At 42.5% G+C, this 16,818-nt stretch overlaps 1 protein-coding gene across 2 annotated transcripts in view; it reads left to right on the top strand.

Annotated features, from left to right (window-relative positions):
• The window catches only part of gpr179 (G protein-coupled receptor 179), a 125,196-nt gene that overhangs the window by 19,206 nt on the left and 89,172 nt on the right, over positions 1-16,818 (top strand). For both annotated transcript variants that reach the window (XR_015752478.1, XM_087977740.1), the window contains exon 2: positions 7,173-7,281. Coding sequence is in view for 1 of the 2 variants with exons in the window: in XM_087977740.1 (XP_087833866.1) it covers positions 7,173-7,281 (109 nt within the window). In the remaining variant the exon portion in view is untranslated. The remainder of the gene's footprint in view (positions 1-7,172; positions 7,282-16,818) is intronic.

Raw genomic sequence — 16,818 nt, 5'->3', positions numbered from 1 at the left:
AATTCTGATGAAAGATCACATCGACCTGAAATATTGATTCGGTTTTTCTCCATACATGGTGCCAAAACTGCTGAATGCTTCCAATATTTTCTGTTTTCCAACATCTGTGGCATCTTACTTTCACATAAAGAAAGACAGTCTAGCTTCCAATTAGTTTGCCCAGGATCAGTTGGTTAGGAAATGAGCTACAGAAGACACAGCAGTTAAACTTGTTGACAGTAACATTTTTGTATTAATTTGGCAAGACTAGCATGATCAAACTTCCCAAGGTGTTTCACAGAAGTGATCTGAAACAAAATTTGACTCAAAAACATAAAACTACAAAAATGTTACAATGCAGAAAGTGTTCATTTGACCCAGCTCCAGCTCACTGAATATTTTCACTTAATCTCAATCTCCTGCTCTTTCCACGTAATCCTGCTCATTGTTTCTATTTAAGTAATCAGCCAATGCCCTCTTGAATGCCTCGACTGAACCTACCTCCACCACACCCCTAGGCAGTGTATTCTAGACACTCTGATAAAGTGTTTTGCACTTTGTTTCTTTTGGGGCAGCATGGTGGCTTCAGTGGCTAACACTGCTACCTCACAGTACCAGGGACCCAGGTACGATTCCTACCTCGGGTGATCTGTCTGTGTGGAGTTTGATTTAGAGATGCCGGTGTTGGACTGGGGCGTACAAAGTTAAAAATCACACAACACTAGCTCCGAAAGCTAGTGTGCTTCCAATTAAACCTGTTGGACTATAACCTGGTGTTGTGTGATTTTTAACTGTGTGGAGTTTGCACATTCGCCCGTGTCTGTGTGGACTTCCTCCCACAATCCAAAGACCTGCAGGTCAGGTGAATTGGCCATGCTAAATTGCCCATAGTGTTAGGTGCATGAGTTAGAAGTAAATATAGGGTATGGGAATTGGTCTGGGTGTGTTACTGTTTGGAGGGTCAGTGTGGCCTTGTTGGGCCGAAGGGCCTATTTCCATACTGTAGAGAATCTAATCTGTAAGACAGTTGAAATCCGTGCCCTCTTTCTTGATCCTTTTATGAGCCAGAACAGTTTCTTCTGATCTACTCTGTCCAGTCCATTCATGATCTTGAAAAGTTCTATTAAATCTCTCTTAGTCTTCATTTCTTTAAGGAAAACATCCCCAATCCTTCAATCTTTCCTCATAACTCAAGTTTTTCATCCCTGGATCCTCTTCTGAATTCTCTCCAATGTGTTCTCACATTTTATGCTAAACTGTGGCACCCAAAATGTACAAATTACTCCAGCTGAGGTCTAATTAATGACTCATACAGGTTCAGCATATCCTCCCTCTCTTGCACTCTATGTTGCTAATGATGAAGCATAGAATACTGAATACTTTATTAACAGTTTGCTATATCTGTCCTGCCAGCTTTAATGACTCATACACATTTTTGTTTAATTCACTCATTGGACATAGGCTTCAATGGCTGGTGTGAGCATATATTGCCCATCCCGTGTTGCCCTTGAGAAGGTGGGGGTGAGCTGCCTTCTTGAACAGCTGCAGTCCATGTGCTATGGCTAGACCCACAAAGCCATTAGGAATTTGAACCAGTGATACTGCAGGAACACCAATACATTTCCAAGTCAAGATGGAGACACCCAGGTCTCTCTGCAATACTTTTCAGAATAGCATCCTTTATTTTACCCTGTCTCTCCATGATGTTTGCACTAAAGTGTATCACCACACACTTCTCCGCATTGAATTTCATTGGCCAACCATCTCCCATTTCACCAACTCATCGAGGTCCACTGAAGTCTTCCATTTTCCTCCTCAAAGATTTGGGGGTTATTAGGACAGGTGACCAAAAGCTTGGTTATAAAGCAATGTCTCAAGGAGAGGTGAGACAAGTGGAGAGGTTTTGGGACAGAATTCTGTTGTTTAACACTTAGACAGGTGAAGGTGTGGCCACCAATTGTGGCCCAATGGAAATCATAAATTCCTAGAACAACAGAATTGGAGAAGCACACATATCTCAGAGGACGTCTTTACAGATGGAGAAGATTACAGAGTTAGGGAGAATATAACCTTGGAAGGATATGAAATATGGATAAGAGGTGAATTAACAAAATAGAAAGTCTGTACAGACTGTTTGATGGAGGGTTCCTGTCAATATGGGGCATTCATCTCAGGTTGGATAGCTGGGAGTTGGCAATTCCTCTGGGATTGTCCTCAGGTCTCCAGGAATTGAAGGTTGCTCACCAGGACATTGCTGGGGCAAGTGAACAAACCGAAGACAATAATTATAGGAGCATTAACACACAGAGTCTTCCCCTTTTATTGATTATTTAGTTATAAAAATATGAGGTTATTCCATCAGTAACACACAGTTGTGTGTGAGCTCATACATTATAATGTTGTAAGGAGTGTCTAGTGTTCATAAACATGACTATATAAATGATATTGTTTTCTTTTAATGACTCTGGCTAAGGTTTGAGGTGTTTCCAGGCAGTTTTTGTACTGATCACTTCTTTCCAGTGACACCTAATGAAAACTGTATGTGTAACAACACAGTAGGGCCCAGCCGTGATGCCCCTTCATGTTAAATAGCTTGCTGTCACTCACCGCAAATATTGTCAGTGCCCAATTAACAAAACACTGAGAAAAGTGAAAGCCTTCAGGACTGATTTGTCAAAAAGCAGAAATAAAAATGACAACACGGAGAGAAAATAAACAGTTTGGTGAGAAGCAGTAAATGATGTGAGAGAGATGTGCTTCCGGAGATTTATAAAGAGCACAGAGTCCGCTGCCAAAAGTGTTCATTTGTTTTCTATATAATTAGTACATTATTAGATTCACATTAATTATATAAATCACGTTCGAGATGACAACTTTCATAACATGCAGTCAAATTTGTAAACAAATTCCTGTACTGGTTTCCTAATTAATAGTGTAATTAAAATTCCATTTTTAATTAAAGCCGTTGGAGCGTCTGGCTTGTAGTTGTTTCCTAATGGGCAGCATGAGTCGCTCTTGTGAATGGACTGGAACTTGTGCTAGAATTACTCCAAATTCTCCAATTTTGTAATGTCACCTTTTGTAAATCTAAATGTAAGACCCCCTTATTAGTTCCAGTGATATTTAGGGGTTTCTGAGGACTGAGTAAAACAGACATCCTCCGTTACCTGTGTTAGGTACTCACCAAGATCATCCTGAAATCTCCAGGATTTAAAGAACAAGTTCCTGCATTTTATTGTAAGTCAATGTCGGATAAAATTCATCAAAAAAGGCTTTTTTTTACTTGAACACATTTTATGTTTTTAAAAAAATGACCTTTCAGAGAGGGAGAATCTGGATAGGCTTTTTGGAGGAAAGAGACCATTTGATGAGACTGTGAAGATCTCCTCCAGCCCCAGTGAGGAGCCCAGAGACTGGTCCCTGTAGGACTGAGGTCTGTCTGCATTTGCACAGACTCAACCCGTCCTTTAGATTCCACCGCACTCTAACAGGTCATTAAGGGATCACAGAATTGGCAGGAGTGATGCAGGTGGGGAAACACATGACAGACATTTCGTTTTCTCAGCTAGTTACATGAACAAGGAGGAGAAAAGAATATTCTCTCCCTTGGTGGCTCAGTGGTTAGCACTGCTGCCTCACAGCCCAGGGACCTGGGTTCAATTCCAGCCTCGGGTGACTGTCTGTGTGGAGTTTGCACATTCTCCTCGTGTCTGCACAGGTTTCCTCCCACAATCCAAAAATGTGCAGGTCAAGTGAATTGGCCATGCTAAATTGCCCACAGTGTTAGGTGCATTTGTCAGAGGGAAATACAGGGTAGGGGAATGGGTATGGGTGGGTTACTCTTCAGAGTTTGATGTGGACTTGTGGGCCAGAAGAGCCTATTTCTATCCTGTAGGGAATTTAATCTAATCTTCAGGAATGAGGAAGGGCTTATTCCTGATGAAGGGCCCCGGCCCGAAATGTCGACTTTCCCTGCTCCTTGGATTCTGCCTGACCTGCTGTGCTATTCCAGCACCTCACTCTTGACTCATTCTCTCCCAAACACCCAACATCACCCCAGGACCTACCTGAGGGCAATGATCAACATAGTAACCACCCCAACCTGTGTGGGTTTGATGACAGGTCAGAGCCAAAAATGTTATTATTGTGGAAGCTCTTTGACAACACCTTCCAAACACTGCCCTCTATCCTCTAGAAGTGCAAGGACAGCATATACAGGGGAACACCACCACCTGCAAGATTCCCCTCCAAGCCACACATCGGGGGGGGGGGTTGGTAAGTAAGTCTTCAGCTGGCATGATGATTGGCCTGGTGGTTGACAGTGAGGAACAAGGTCTCAGTCACAGATTGGTTGGATGGATAGATCAATGGCGGGTGGAATTTAACCCTGATAAGTGTGAGGTGTTGCTCGTTTGGCAGAAGTAACAAGACAAGGGAATACTCACTGAATGGCAGAACACTAGGAAACTCAGAGAAACAGAGGGATCATGGGGTTTTGTCCACAGGTTTCTGAAGGCATCAGGGCAGATAAATAGGATGGTTAAGAAGGTGTATGGTTCACTTGCCTTTATCAGTCGAGGCATAGATTCCAAGAGCAGGGCGGTTATGCTGGAGCTGTACAGGACTTCGGTGAGGCCAGAGCTGGAGTACTGTGTGCATTCTGGTCACCTCATTACAGGAAGGATGTGATTGCATTGGAGAGGGTGTAGAGGAGATTCACCAGGATGGTGCCTGGGATGAGCCGTTTAGTTATGAAGGGAAGCCGGATAAGATTGGTTTGTTTTCTTTCGAGCATAAAAGGCAGAGAGGGGCCTGATTGAGATGTGTATAATTATGAGGGACATGGAAAGGGTGGATAGAGAGCAGCTGTTACCCTTTAGGTGAAGAATCAGTAACAAGGGGCATAATTTTAAAGGGAAAGACAGGAGGTTTTGGGGGGTTTTGAGGAAATAGTTTTTCACCCAGAGGGTGGTGAGAATCTGGAATGCAATGCCTGAAAGGATAGTTGATGCAGGAAACCTCATAACCTTTAAAAAGTACTTGGATGAGCACGTGAAATGTCAAAACATTCAATGTTCTGGGCAAAGTGCTGCAAAGTGGGATTAGAGTAGAATGAGAGTAATTTTTTTGTCATTGCAGACTGGATGGGCCAAAGTGCCTTTTCTGTGCTGTCGATTCTGTGACTGCAGCAGCTCACCAGCACCTTCTGAAGAGCTAATTAGGGATGGGTTTTAAATGTTAGACCAGCCAACAAAACCCACAGCTTATGTACAAATTTCTAAAATGGATCAATAGGGTAGAGGTCTGAGATAAGTGATCAAAGCTGTAAATAGGATTTGCAAGAGACTGAAGTAATTCATCAGTGGAGAATCAAAGAGAAATACCAGAGAAAAATGCCTGTTGGCTACAACTGGCCCATGTTCGCCAGAGTAAAATATTCATCACAATCCATTTCACTCTTCATTAGCTTCAGCCGCAATGTCTTGTCAGTCTTTCTGTTCCAATCCATGTACTCATTCATCACATCTATCTACTTCTCTGCAACATTAACTCCAGGCAATTCAAATCCCTTTGCAATCTCTAATCTGTTTACATTGTCCATCACATTAAAAATCCTATGAAAATCAATGATTACTTTTTAACAGGAACACATTTCCATGATTGGCTCTGTAGAAAATCCTTTTTTAATTTATAAAGTGTTGATTTCTCTGCTCCTTTATTCGTTTCTTTTCTCTCTAAATGTTTTCAATCATTTTGCATCTTCTCTGAATGTTCCTATTGTCACATGTTATTCTGCACTAACACTTTTTTAAATTAAAATCTTTTATCTGAGACAGCTGACCTCATAAGTGTGTATGAATGATCCTCTGCCACAGTCATGGGAAAGAACAATTGGTTTGCACAGCAAACTGCCACAAACAGCAGCAAGATGATCTGTCATTCAGTGATGCAAAAACAGAAATTACTGGAGAAACTCAGCAGGTCTGGCAACATTTGTGGGGAAGGAAATCAGAATTAATGTTTTGAGTCCAGTGCCACTTTTTCAAAACTCTGCAAATGTTTTAATTCCTTTTCTATCCTCACAAGATTGATTCCAGAGATGTCCAAAATTAAAAATCACAGAACATCGGCTTATAGTCCAACAGGTTTATTTGGAAGCACTAGCTTTCGAAGCGCTGCTCCTTCATCAGGTGCTTGTGGACTATAAGATCGCAGGACACAGAACGTACATCAAAAGTTTACCCCAGCCCAACACCGGCCCCTCCAAATTATGACTATAATCTACACCACTGACTGCTGGCTCAAAGTGGAGAGGATCTCCAAGAAGATCGCACCTATCGACACAGATATCACGTTTCTACACAAATGTAGGAAAGCAGGAAAAATCCCAAAAGGATTAGGGATCATGAACCCACTCAAGTCAACCTCCACTCCAAAAGATGAGAGATTAGTTTAAATGGTGCTGCTATTACACAGTTTTCGTATAACATGGGATTGCACGAGAATGGAACTACAGTGTTATAGCTGAACTGACTGTATATAAAGAAAAACGGTGCATCATTGTTTCTATCTCTTCAGCCAGCTTCAGTACTATTAACAGGATGACTGTTTTCATTGGGGATTAGCAGATTTGGAGGAGATTTGATCGAAGTGTTCTGGTCAAAGTAAATACATAGAAGTTAAAACAGAAATTGTTGAGAAAACTCGGCAGACTAGTGTAGAGAGAAAGCAGAATGACTATTTCAGGTCCTTCTTCAGGACTGTTTTTGTTTCTGATTTCCAACATCTGCAGGTTTTTGGTCTTTTTGTTAAATATGGAGAAACTATCTTATTGATGGAAGGATCCAGGACAAGGACGCACAGTTGTAAGGTAACTGATGAAACAACGTCAAATGGTAAATTAACTGAAAATTATTAAGATTGAGATGCATTGTCTGAGCGTCAGATGGAGGCACGTTCCTTTGACAATGCAAGTGGTAGTGGAAATTGGATTATTATCTTTAAAATGGAGAATGCACAGGATCATGGTAGAAGGCAGGAGAATGATTTTAGTTGAACTGTTCAGTCAGAGACCTGGTACCGACAAGGTGAGCAGAGTAGACTCCTTCAGTGCTGTAGCAATTCTGTGAATTCTTTTAACCAGGAATTTAACTGTTTGCCTTTATATTTGTGCTTGTTGCTTTCTATTTCAGAGGAGTGATCCGAATGGATGTTAGCCTGCAGAGTGTGGATATTGACCAGTGCTCGACTGAAGACAGTTGGTTTGCAGATTCCCATCAGTGTGACGTAAACAGCACGGAGGTAGGGATGGTTGGTCGACAGCTGAGTTTGAAGTCCTTTGGTTTTATGGCTATACAGAGGAACAGTTGATAGTCTGACCATTGGTTAAAAAAAAGCAAACTCTAAAACATGAGGTTTATCGTTGTACAGACTAAAATTATTTTACAGGTTGTGGTATATTAATAGTTTGTTTCAATGCTTATTTGGTTAATGCACCATTCTCTGTGGAACAAATTTCCTTTGACCTTGCGTACAAATTCCAATTTGTGTCACATTTATTGCCCATAGGGCAGTTAAGTGTCAACTACATTACTGTGGGACTGGAGTCACATGTAGTACAGACCAGGTAAGGATGGCAGATTCCTCCCCTAAAGGACATGTGTGAACCAGATGAGTTTTTCCTGACAATGGTTTCATTGTCATTAGATCACTAACTCCAGATATTTATTGAATTCAAATTCCATCACCTGCCATGACAGGATTTGAATCCAGGCCCACAGAACATTACCACTCGGCCATCACAGCCCCTGAAGTACAAGAGGCCACAATGGGGTGGAGCACAGATATCTTCAATGATTGTTGTATTTGATGTGGTTACAGACAGTCTCAACTTAAATATTCTCACTACTGCATTTAGATTCCTGTATAGCCTTCCTCTATCCTCAAACTCTCTGAGAACTTGATGTTCCTCCATGTGTAACTTTGAAAGCATTCCTGGCTGTCCTTAATTAACTACTGGTGCCTATCTCTTTCGTTCTCTCAGTCTTAAACTTTGGAACACACTGACTCTCTCTTTCTTAAGATTGTCCTCATTCCTGAAGAAGGGCTCATGCCCGAAACATCGATTCTCCTGCTCCTTGGATGCTGCCTCACCTGCTGCGCTTTTCCAGCAACACATTTTCAGTTCTGTCCTCATCCATGCCTAACTGTCTGATCTAACTTTTGCCAGCTGACCAAATATATCCTTATTTGGGCTTGGTCAAATTTTGTTGCTAACTTTCTAATGAGGCACTGTCAGATGTTCTGCAATATGTAAAGGTGCTATATAAATGCAACCGCTTGGTGTTCAGTGTGAGGGCCCTTGTATCATTCTGCAACAATACTAGGGGATGTTTAATATTCTCTGAGACAGAACGTACAGAATCCGCGATAGTAAAGGGAATTCAATCCTGTGAATAAAACAAAACCCTGTTTTAAAATTCACTCTGAAGCAGTTTTATTTTAACTGTCAAAGATAATTTTCATAGAAATACTTATTTTCTCTGGTAAAGCTGTTTTGAAATAAAGCATCACCTTCGCCCCTGCCCTGTCTTTCCATTTGACAAACATAATAAATTCCTTTCATAAACAGAAATTATTCACAAACTCAACATGTCCACACTCCAGCTCGTAGAAAATTAGCATAATTTGCTATTGCAATTGTGTCTATTCAACATTACTCATCTCATTATAACATTGTATTCAGCAATGCTTCGGGTAGAATCTGAGATTGGGAACATTCTGGAACATTGCAAAGACAGTCTCACACGTATACGTTCTGCGCTATGAAATGACAATGAATCTTTATTCATTCAGGGAATATGGGCCTCCTCCAACAGTGAGTGTGAAATCAGGAACTTGCTCAGAGTTTCAGTTTAGAAAAAGATCAAGCAATATTGAACCAACTAAATTTAATGGACAAAAAATACCAAAGGAGCAAATTCCCAATTTACACTCCCTCTGCTGGAGTTTCCACCCCTCGTTCTGTGCAATCCTGGAGGTCTCATTACATGACAGCTTGCTTCAAACAGCTCTGCCTGGAAGCTCCCACTATTGGTCCTTCTGCGAGGGACACATCACCCACCTGTGGTCAATTGGAAAGAGGAATCTTTCATTCCCAGTGACAATCCTCAAAGCTCTGTAACCCTCCCTGGATTGAACCAACTCCTCTACTGCAGGGAGTAGGGAAAAGGGTTGAGAAATTACTTGTTGTCCCCATCCTTTCTCTCAGAAAAAGATGGAGATAAAATCAGTCAGGTTTCCTGTTCCTGTTCCCTAACTACTGCATCGTCCTCAAAGGGATCTTATAGTCCTAACTCTTTCATTTAGTGGTTGACTCTTACTATCAGAGAGTAAAACATGATGATACATTACTTGAGGGCAATGCAGCCCCAGCAAGAATCAACACCTTTGGTAAAACCTGGACAGGAACTTAGTGGGGATCCAAAACAGTGGTTTAAATACTGCGGTACGAAGCTGGTGTATTTGCAATTACAGAAACACAAATTGTCAGCCATTAGTTTCAAGATGGAGAATGTAAATGGGCAGGGAATGAGAGAGCTGGGACACGTCTCAGTGATGTCGAGGACCTCATTAATAACAAGATGACGAACATGGCAGCTTGACACATCACCAGGTCCTCGGGGAAACAGGAGACAAATTAAAATGCAGCAGGCAGTTACATGAAGAGTTTTAATAGTGTAACCTCCCCAGGTTGGGTACAATACAGCTGGCAGCCTGATATCACCTGCAGAGATGGAGTGAACAGGAGGCACACATATGATAATAGGAAAGAAATCTGAATTCTGGGCCAGTTTCTTAGTTGCTTGACAGACTGTGTCCTTGAATCTTGTAGCATTTTTTAAAAGTTTTCCAAACAGCCTCTAATTACAATGTTGTTTGAAACTCTGAGGCTCAAACCCTAACTCTTCAACCGAGAGAAACTCTGGTACAGTACACCAAATTTTGACAAAGTGTTATTTTTGGCGAGTTTCACAGAAGGGGTGTCTTCTGGAGGCCTACCTGTTTTCTCGCACTATCGTCCCCACACTTGCGTCATTAACTACTTACTCCACCCCTGTAGCATTCTCCTTGTCCAATGCTAACCCATTTCTCTGACTCATTGTAGTTGGAAGTTCCCACCTCTGCCAGGATACTCTGGGACTTACCAACATTCCTGGTGGCATTCTGAAACCCCAGCCCACTGAGTATTGGAATCTGGAGTGGTACCTCATTGCCAACCTATTGGCACAGCAACTACAAACCAATGGCCCAAGTCCACACGGCTAACACTTCCTCAGACAAACAAGTGTATATTCCTACACCAATCACTGTTGCAGCAGCAGACCACACAGTTTCTCTGTCCTTAGCCACATCCCATTGTGCAATCCTCTTGAAATCATTGTCTCTCTTCCCCCAGTGCCCACAGTAGCCGAGTATTTTATTACTGTTCAATGTGGAACCACCTCCCACAGGAAGACCTCAGTCACATATAAAAAAAATCTTTATTTACAAACATCAAAAACATCTTTACTGTAAGCCCCTGACATTCACTCTGTTGAGGACCTGAGGGGTAATCTTTTCACGCAGAGGATGATGTGTGTATGGAATGAGCTGCCAGAGGAAGTGATGGAGGCTTGTACAATTCCAACATCTAAAAGGTGTCTGGGTGGTTATATGAATAGGAAGGGTTTAGAGGGATATGGACTAAATGCTGGCAAATGGGACAAGGTCAGATTGGGATGTCTGGTCGATGTAAATGAAGGGCTATTATGTCTCAGTGACTCTGTGATCCCCAAGGACTTACAGAGTTCCACGCCACCCCCACTACCACTCACCATTAACTCTGACTGACCAGATGCATGACCAATCTCTTTGGATCTCCCTGACTAATGCTCTGCTAATCCACTGGCTGGAGCTGCAGGAGTGATGGTGGCTTATTCCTGGATCCCCTGACCCAGACCAACCCAATAGGACATTATCCCACCCCCCAACCCCCCCCCCCCCCCCCCCCCCCCACTCTGGTTCTCATTGCTTCCACTGAGAGGATTACATTGCTTCCACTGAGAAACATGGCCATTTGGATGAAACCCCAATGCAGTGTGTAAGGTGTTAGCACATGGTGTGAGTATGAGATTGACACAGCACTGTGCCTTACTGCTACCAGTCCACCCCTTAACTGATCACTGCCCACCATGACAAGCTGCCTGGCTTTGTACAGCGAGGTAGGACAGAGCACTGTTGGTCTTTAAAATGCGGCTGAGGGGGAAAAACACTGAAAGGCAGTGAATCTCGGGGTTGGGGCTAAGCGAGTGAGCCCTCGGAAAGTAAGGGAGCAGCCCTTAGATGCTCCGGTTGAGTCCATAAACTGGGAGTCTATCTCTGCCACAATATCCTTGCAGCAGCATTGCAGTGAGAGATTTCAGTGTCCTCCAGTGCAGCATTACAGTGCAGAAACCTACTGTAAGTAGGTCAGAGATGTGCCATCATAGTGTAGAGAGGTAGATGTCAGTGCAGTCGCTGCTCGTTGGGTGTGCCCTTAGATGTTGGTGCTCAGTACCTGAGGCGCACCAGGCGCCCGCTCAGACTGCAATGTCAGGAATTTTCACCACCTAGTTGCTACCTGGCAGGTGATGGAATAGGAAACTACATATTAACAAGGCAGGATTAATTAATAATGGACGATGATCCCTGTTAATAGGCCTCTCACCACTGTCAAGCAAGAGGAGAAAGTGAGGACTGCAGATGCTGGAGATCAGAGTTGAGAGTGTGGTGCTGGAAAAGCACAGCAGATCAGGCAGTATCTGAGGAGCAGGAGAATTGATGTTTCGGGCATTCCTTCATCAGGAATGAGGCTCATTCTCCTGCTCCTCGGATGCTGCCTGGCCTGCTGTGCTCTATCAGCGCCATGCTCTTGACTCTCGAACAAGAACCTTGTCTCAACATCTGGAATTCAAATTCTCACACGATTCTCCCAAATTTCTCACACAATTCTCCCAAATTTCTCACCATTCCCCACATCAGGAAGATCTGACCCAAAGAAACTCAAATACAGCAAAACTCAGGAAATATTTTTATCAATAAGTAATTCCAAGGTCTAATGCACTTACAATGCAAACACAGCTGTCAAGAGAAACAATTCCCCATTCAGTGATCATATGAGCACTGCATTCATGAGGATCAGTAGAATTGTACATCAGTGAAAACCAATTCTTCCAGTTATGTTTGACTCTATTCATTACGTTTAGCACAAAGTATGAAACCAATTTCCTAACTCATTCTCACACCTTTTAGTTTGCTAGAATTGGTGCCACAAAACCAATCATTTCAAGCAAGTTATAGGGAGAGGAGAATCCTGCAAATGGAATGGTTTTTCAAAAGATGGAATCAATTTCAAGGCAGTCCCACAGCACTCTGAAATATTTTAAGTGCACTAATTGTCTTTTGAACTGGAGAGCTTGGGAGTAAATATTTCAATTAAGGTTCAGACCTAATTTGTTACTTTTAATGTCGTCAATGGGATACAGCACTAAAGTCATAGCAACGCTATGGAATTTTCAGATGTTCCTTCAATAACTATATGGTAATATATCAAATAACTGACAACTTAATTCCAGATTGCAGCAGTCAGGATTCTGAAAGATATTTGTGAATGGAAGCTGTTATCTGGATTGTTTGAAATATTCTATTGTTTCTTGTCAACAGCAACTTGCACTAAGATAGCACCTATGACACAGAGAAACATTGCACTCCAAATGTACAGCAAACCATAAACTAACTTGAAGTAATAGTCAGTTTCCATTTAGTAGGAAAATGAGAGGCATTTGACTGGTTAGGAAATGTTGACAATTGTCCATTTCGAAACAGTGAGTGTTTTTGCAATTAGTGAGGTGAATCTGGCTGCCCTTTACATTAAGGCCGGATTTGACAATGTGTGACATCTAGGATCCCTGTTATGGAGCAGGCCAGACCACTCAAAACATTTCGAGAAAGTAGCCCAGACCCTAACCTTGCTGGTTGCTTTAAGCAGGTGTAGAGTGGATATTCCAGGAGTGATGCAGCTGGTCCAAACACTTAGTTTCAAACAAAACAGGATTTATTTACAAGATTACCGAATGGAACACAAACAACAGAGAACAGAATACAGAATAACATAACCTATACGAAAACCCAACAGACTATCCCAATTCAATGATGCTGTTCCCAATACTTGCAACAATCCCCATAAACAGCCCTTGGCACAAAAGGTAAAATCAAACACAGGGTCTTCCAGAAGAGAAGTCAGAGAGAGGTCAGCAGGGACCTGCTTCCTTGGGGTCCAGCAGATTTTATTTCAATTCTACTGTGCTAACCAAACCAAACCAGAGAAAAACTGAGCTGGGAGAACTGACCACTCCGCTTTCATTGTACAACTGTTTTATTTAAACTTAAAAGCCTTTTGCTTGAGGCAGTATCTGTTAGCTATAATCAAACTGGCCCCTAAACCTTTCAAACTTAGACTTTTCAGAACCTGTGTCTTTTACAACCTCTCTGGAAAAAAAAGGCAAGGACAACATAACCTTGTTAAAGGAGCAGCTTCATCACACTGAGCAAAACTGGAATCAATGGGAATCAGAGAAAACTCCATCTGATGGCGAGAGTCATCTCTGGCACAACAGAAGACAGTTGTTGGAGGTCAGCCATCTCAGCTCCAGGACATCTCTGCAGGAGTTCCTCAGGACAGTTTTCTAGGCCCAACCACCTTCAGCTGCTTCACCAATGACCTTCCCTCTAGAAGGTCAGAAGTGGGGATATGAATTTATTGGTGCTGACTTTTGTGCCTTCAAATGCTGATGCAGTCCATGCCAAAATGCAGAAAGATTAGACAATAGCCAGTTTTGGGGTAGCAATTGACATTCATGCCACATTAGTGACAGACAATGACATCTCCCAAGAAGGAATCCAGCCATCATCCCTTGATATTCAATGGCATCACCGTCATTGGATCCCCCACTATCAACATCTTGAAGGTTACCATTGATTGGAAACTGTGCTGGACTAGCGATATAAATACTATAGTTACAGGAGCAGGCCAGAGACTTGGAATACTGCAGCAAGTAATTCACTTCCTGACTCCCCAAAGCCTGTTCACCATCAAGACACAAATCAGGAGTGTGAGAGTAATGCCTCCGTCACCTAGATGAATGCAGCTCCGATAACACTCAAGAAGCTTGAAGCCATGCAAAACAAAGCAGCCTGCTTGGTTAGCACCACATCCACTCCCTCCACCACCAACACTCAGTAGTAACAGTGTGTACCATTTGCAAGATGCACTGCAGAAATTCACCAAAGATGATTAGACAGTGCCTTCCATACCCATGACCATTTCCATCTAAAAGGACAAAGGTAGTAAATACAGGAGAATACCATCATCTGCAACGTCTCCTCCAAGCCACTCACCATCCTGACTTGGAAACATTTCCACATTTCTTCAGCATTGTTGGTGTCCCTGCAGCCTGAGACTGCAGCAGTTCAGAAAGGCAGCTCACTGCCGCTGACAAAGGGACACTAGACTCCAAGCATTAACTGTTTTTCTCTCCTCAGATGCTGCCAGATCTGTTGAGTTTCTGTTTTTGTTTCAGATTTCCTGCATGCATGGCTCTTTGTTTTATTTTAGCAGTCTAACTATTTTGTAATGAGTTTTTCATTTGAAATAAGCTGTTTAGTACAGGAACAAAGGGTTTAGGACCAGGCATTGGCTGTTTGTGCCCTTGAACCTGTTCTGCCATTCAATACGATCAGGGGGATCTGGGTGTGGTCTCTGCTCCACTTGCCTGTCTGCACCTCCTAACCCTTAACACTATTTTGGGATGGTAAGAATCCAATTGAATGCAAAATGCTCAGAGTTATAGTCTGTCACATTCTTCAAGTGGCTGAGAGTGGGATTCCCAGACTGGCAGTGCACAGGAGGGTAACAATGAAATGGATAGGGTTTCTTTTAGTCACATTGGTTACTATAGTCTGAGGTGAAGGGCAGGGATTATCTAACACTTTGACAGATTCTGTCCTTACAAAGGCTTGACTTACATTTACAATGTAGGTTTGGAGACTGAATTCTCAATTAGCTACAAGTGAGAGTGAATCTGAAATTACATGAATATTATCAACTCGCTCCCACAATCATCGGGTTAAGGTGATTGTAATTTTTATTATTTAGTTTTTGGTTTTTCAGGAAATCATTCAAAAATTCTGATTTTCTTCTGTAAAATCTCAAATAGCTTCTGTACCTTTTCTCCTTTCCTAGTGCATTTTTTTCCACTTTCACATCAAGAAAATATATTTTGGTTCTTCTTCATCCATGAGAATAGACAGTGAGGAGCAGGATTCATTCATTACCTCCATTGCTGACACTTCCCAGAGCTGTCATAGAGTCGTAGAGATGTACAGCACAGAAACAGACCCTTTGGTCCAACTCCTCCATGCCGACCAGATATCCGAACCTAATCTAGTCCCATTTGCCAGCACTTGACCCACATTTCTCTAAACCCTTCCTATTCATATTCCCTCCAGATGCCTTTTAAATGTTGCAATTGCACAAGCCTCCACCACTTCCTCTGGCAGCTCATTCCATACTGCACCATCCTCTATATGAAAAAGTTGCCCCTTGGGTCCCTTTTATATCTTTCCCCTCTCACCCTTAAACCTATGTCCTCTAGCTTTGGACTCACCCACCCCAGGGAAAAGACCTTGTCCATTTATCCTATTCGTGCCCCTCATGATTTTATAAACCTCCATAAGATCACCCCTCAGCCTTCGACGCTCCAGGGAAAACAGCCCCAGCCTATTTTAGCCTCTCCGTATAGCTCAAATCCTCCAACCCTGGCAACATCTTTGTAAATCTTTTCTGAATCCTTTCAAGTCTCACAATATATTTCCAATAGGAAGGAGACCAGAATTGCATGCAATATTCCAAAAGTGGCCTAACCAATGTCTTGTACAGCCGCAACATGACCTCCCGACTCCTGTACTCAATACTCTGACCAATAAAGGAAAGCATACGAAATGCCTTCTTCACTATCTAGCTACCTGCGACTCCACTTTCAAGGAGCTTTGAACCTGCACTCCAAGGTCTCTTTGTTCAGCAACACTCAACAGGACCTTCCTATTAAGTGCATAGGTCCTGCTCTGATTTGCCTTTCCAAAATGCAGCACCTCACATTCATCTGCCACTTCTCAGCTCATTGGTCCATCTGATCAAGATGCCGTTGTATTCTGAGGTAACCTTTTTTGATGTCCACTATACCTCCAATTTTGGTGTCACCTTCAAACTTACTAACTACACCTCTTATGTTCACATCCAAATCATTTATATGAATGAAGAAAAGAGTGGACCTAGCACCGATCCTTGTGACACTCCATTGGTCACAGGCCTCCAGTCTGAAAAACAAACCTCCACCACCACCCTCTGCCTTCTATTTTTGAGCCAGTGCTGTATCCCAATGGCGAGTTCTCCCTGTATTCCATGAGATCTAACTTTGTCCACCGGTCTCCCATGGGAACCCTTGTCAAATGCTTTACTGAAATCCATATAGATCACATCCAGCAATATGCCCTCATCAATCCTCTATGTTACTTCTTCAAAAACCTCAATCAAGTTTCTGAGACATGACTTCCCATGCACAAAGCCATGTTGACTATTCCTAATCAGTCCTTGCCTTGCCAAATGCATACAAATCCTTTCCTCAGTATTCGCATCAACAACTTGCCCACTAACGATGTCAGGCTTATTGGTCTATAGTTCCCTGGCTTGTCCTTACCACC

This window comes from Chiloscyllium plagiosum, unplaced genomic scaffold (genome assembly GCF_037043375.1).
Source record: "Chiloscyllium plagiosum isolate Xiang-an unplaced genomic scaffold, Cpla_swu_hap1 HiC_scaffold_32, whole genome shotgun sequence".
Classification (NCBI taxonomy): Eukaryota; Metazoa; Chordata; class Chondrichthyes; order Orectolobiformes; family Hemiscylliidae; genus Chiloscyllium; species Chiloscyllium plagiosum.
Note: the sequence above shows the minus strand (reverse complement) of the source record. Positions and strands in the feature narration are given on the sequence as shown.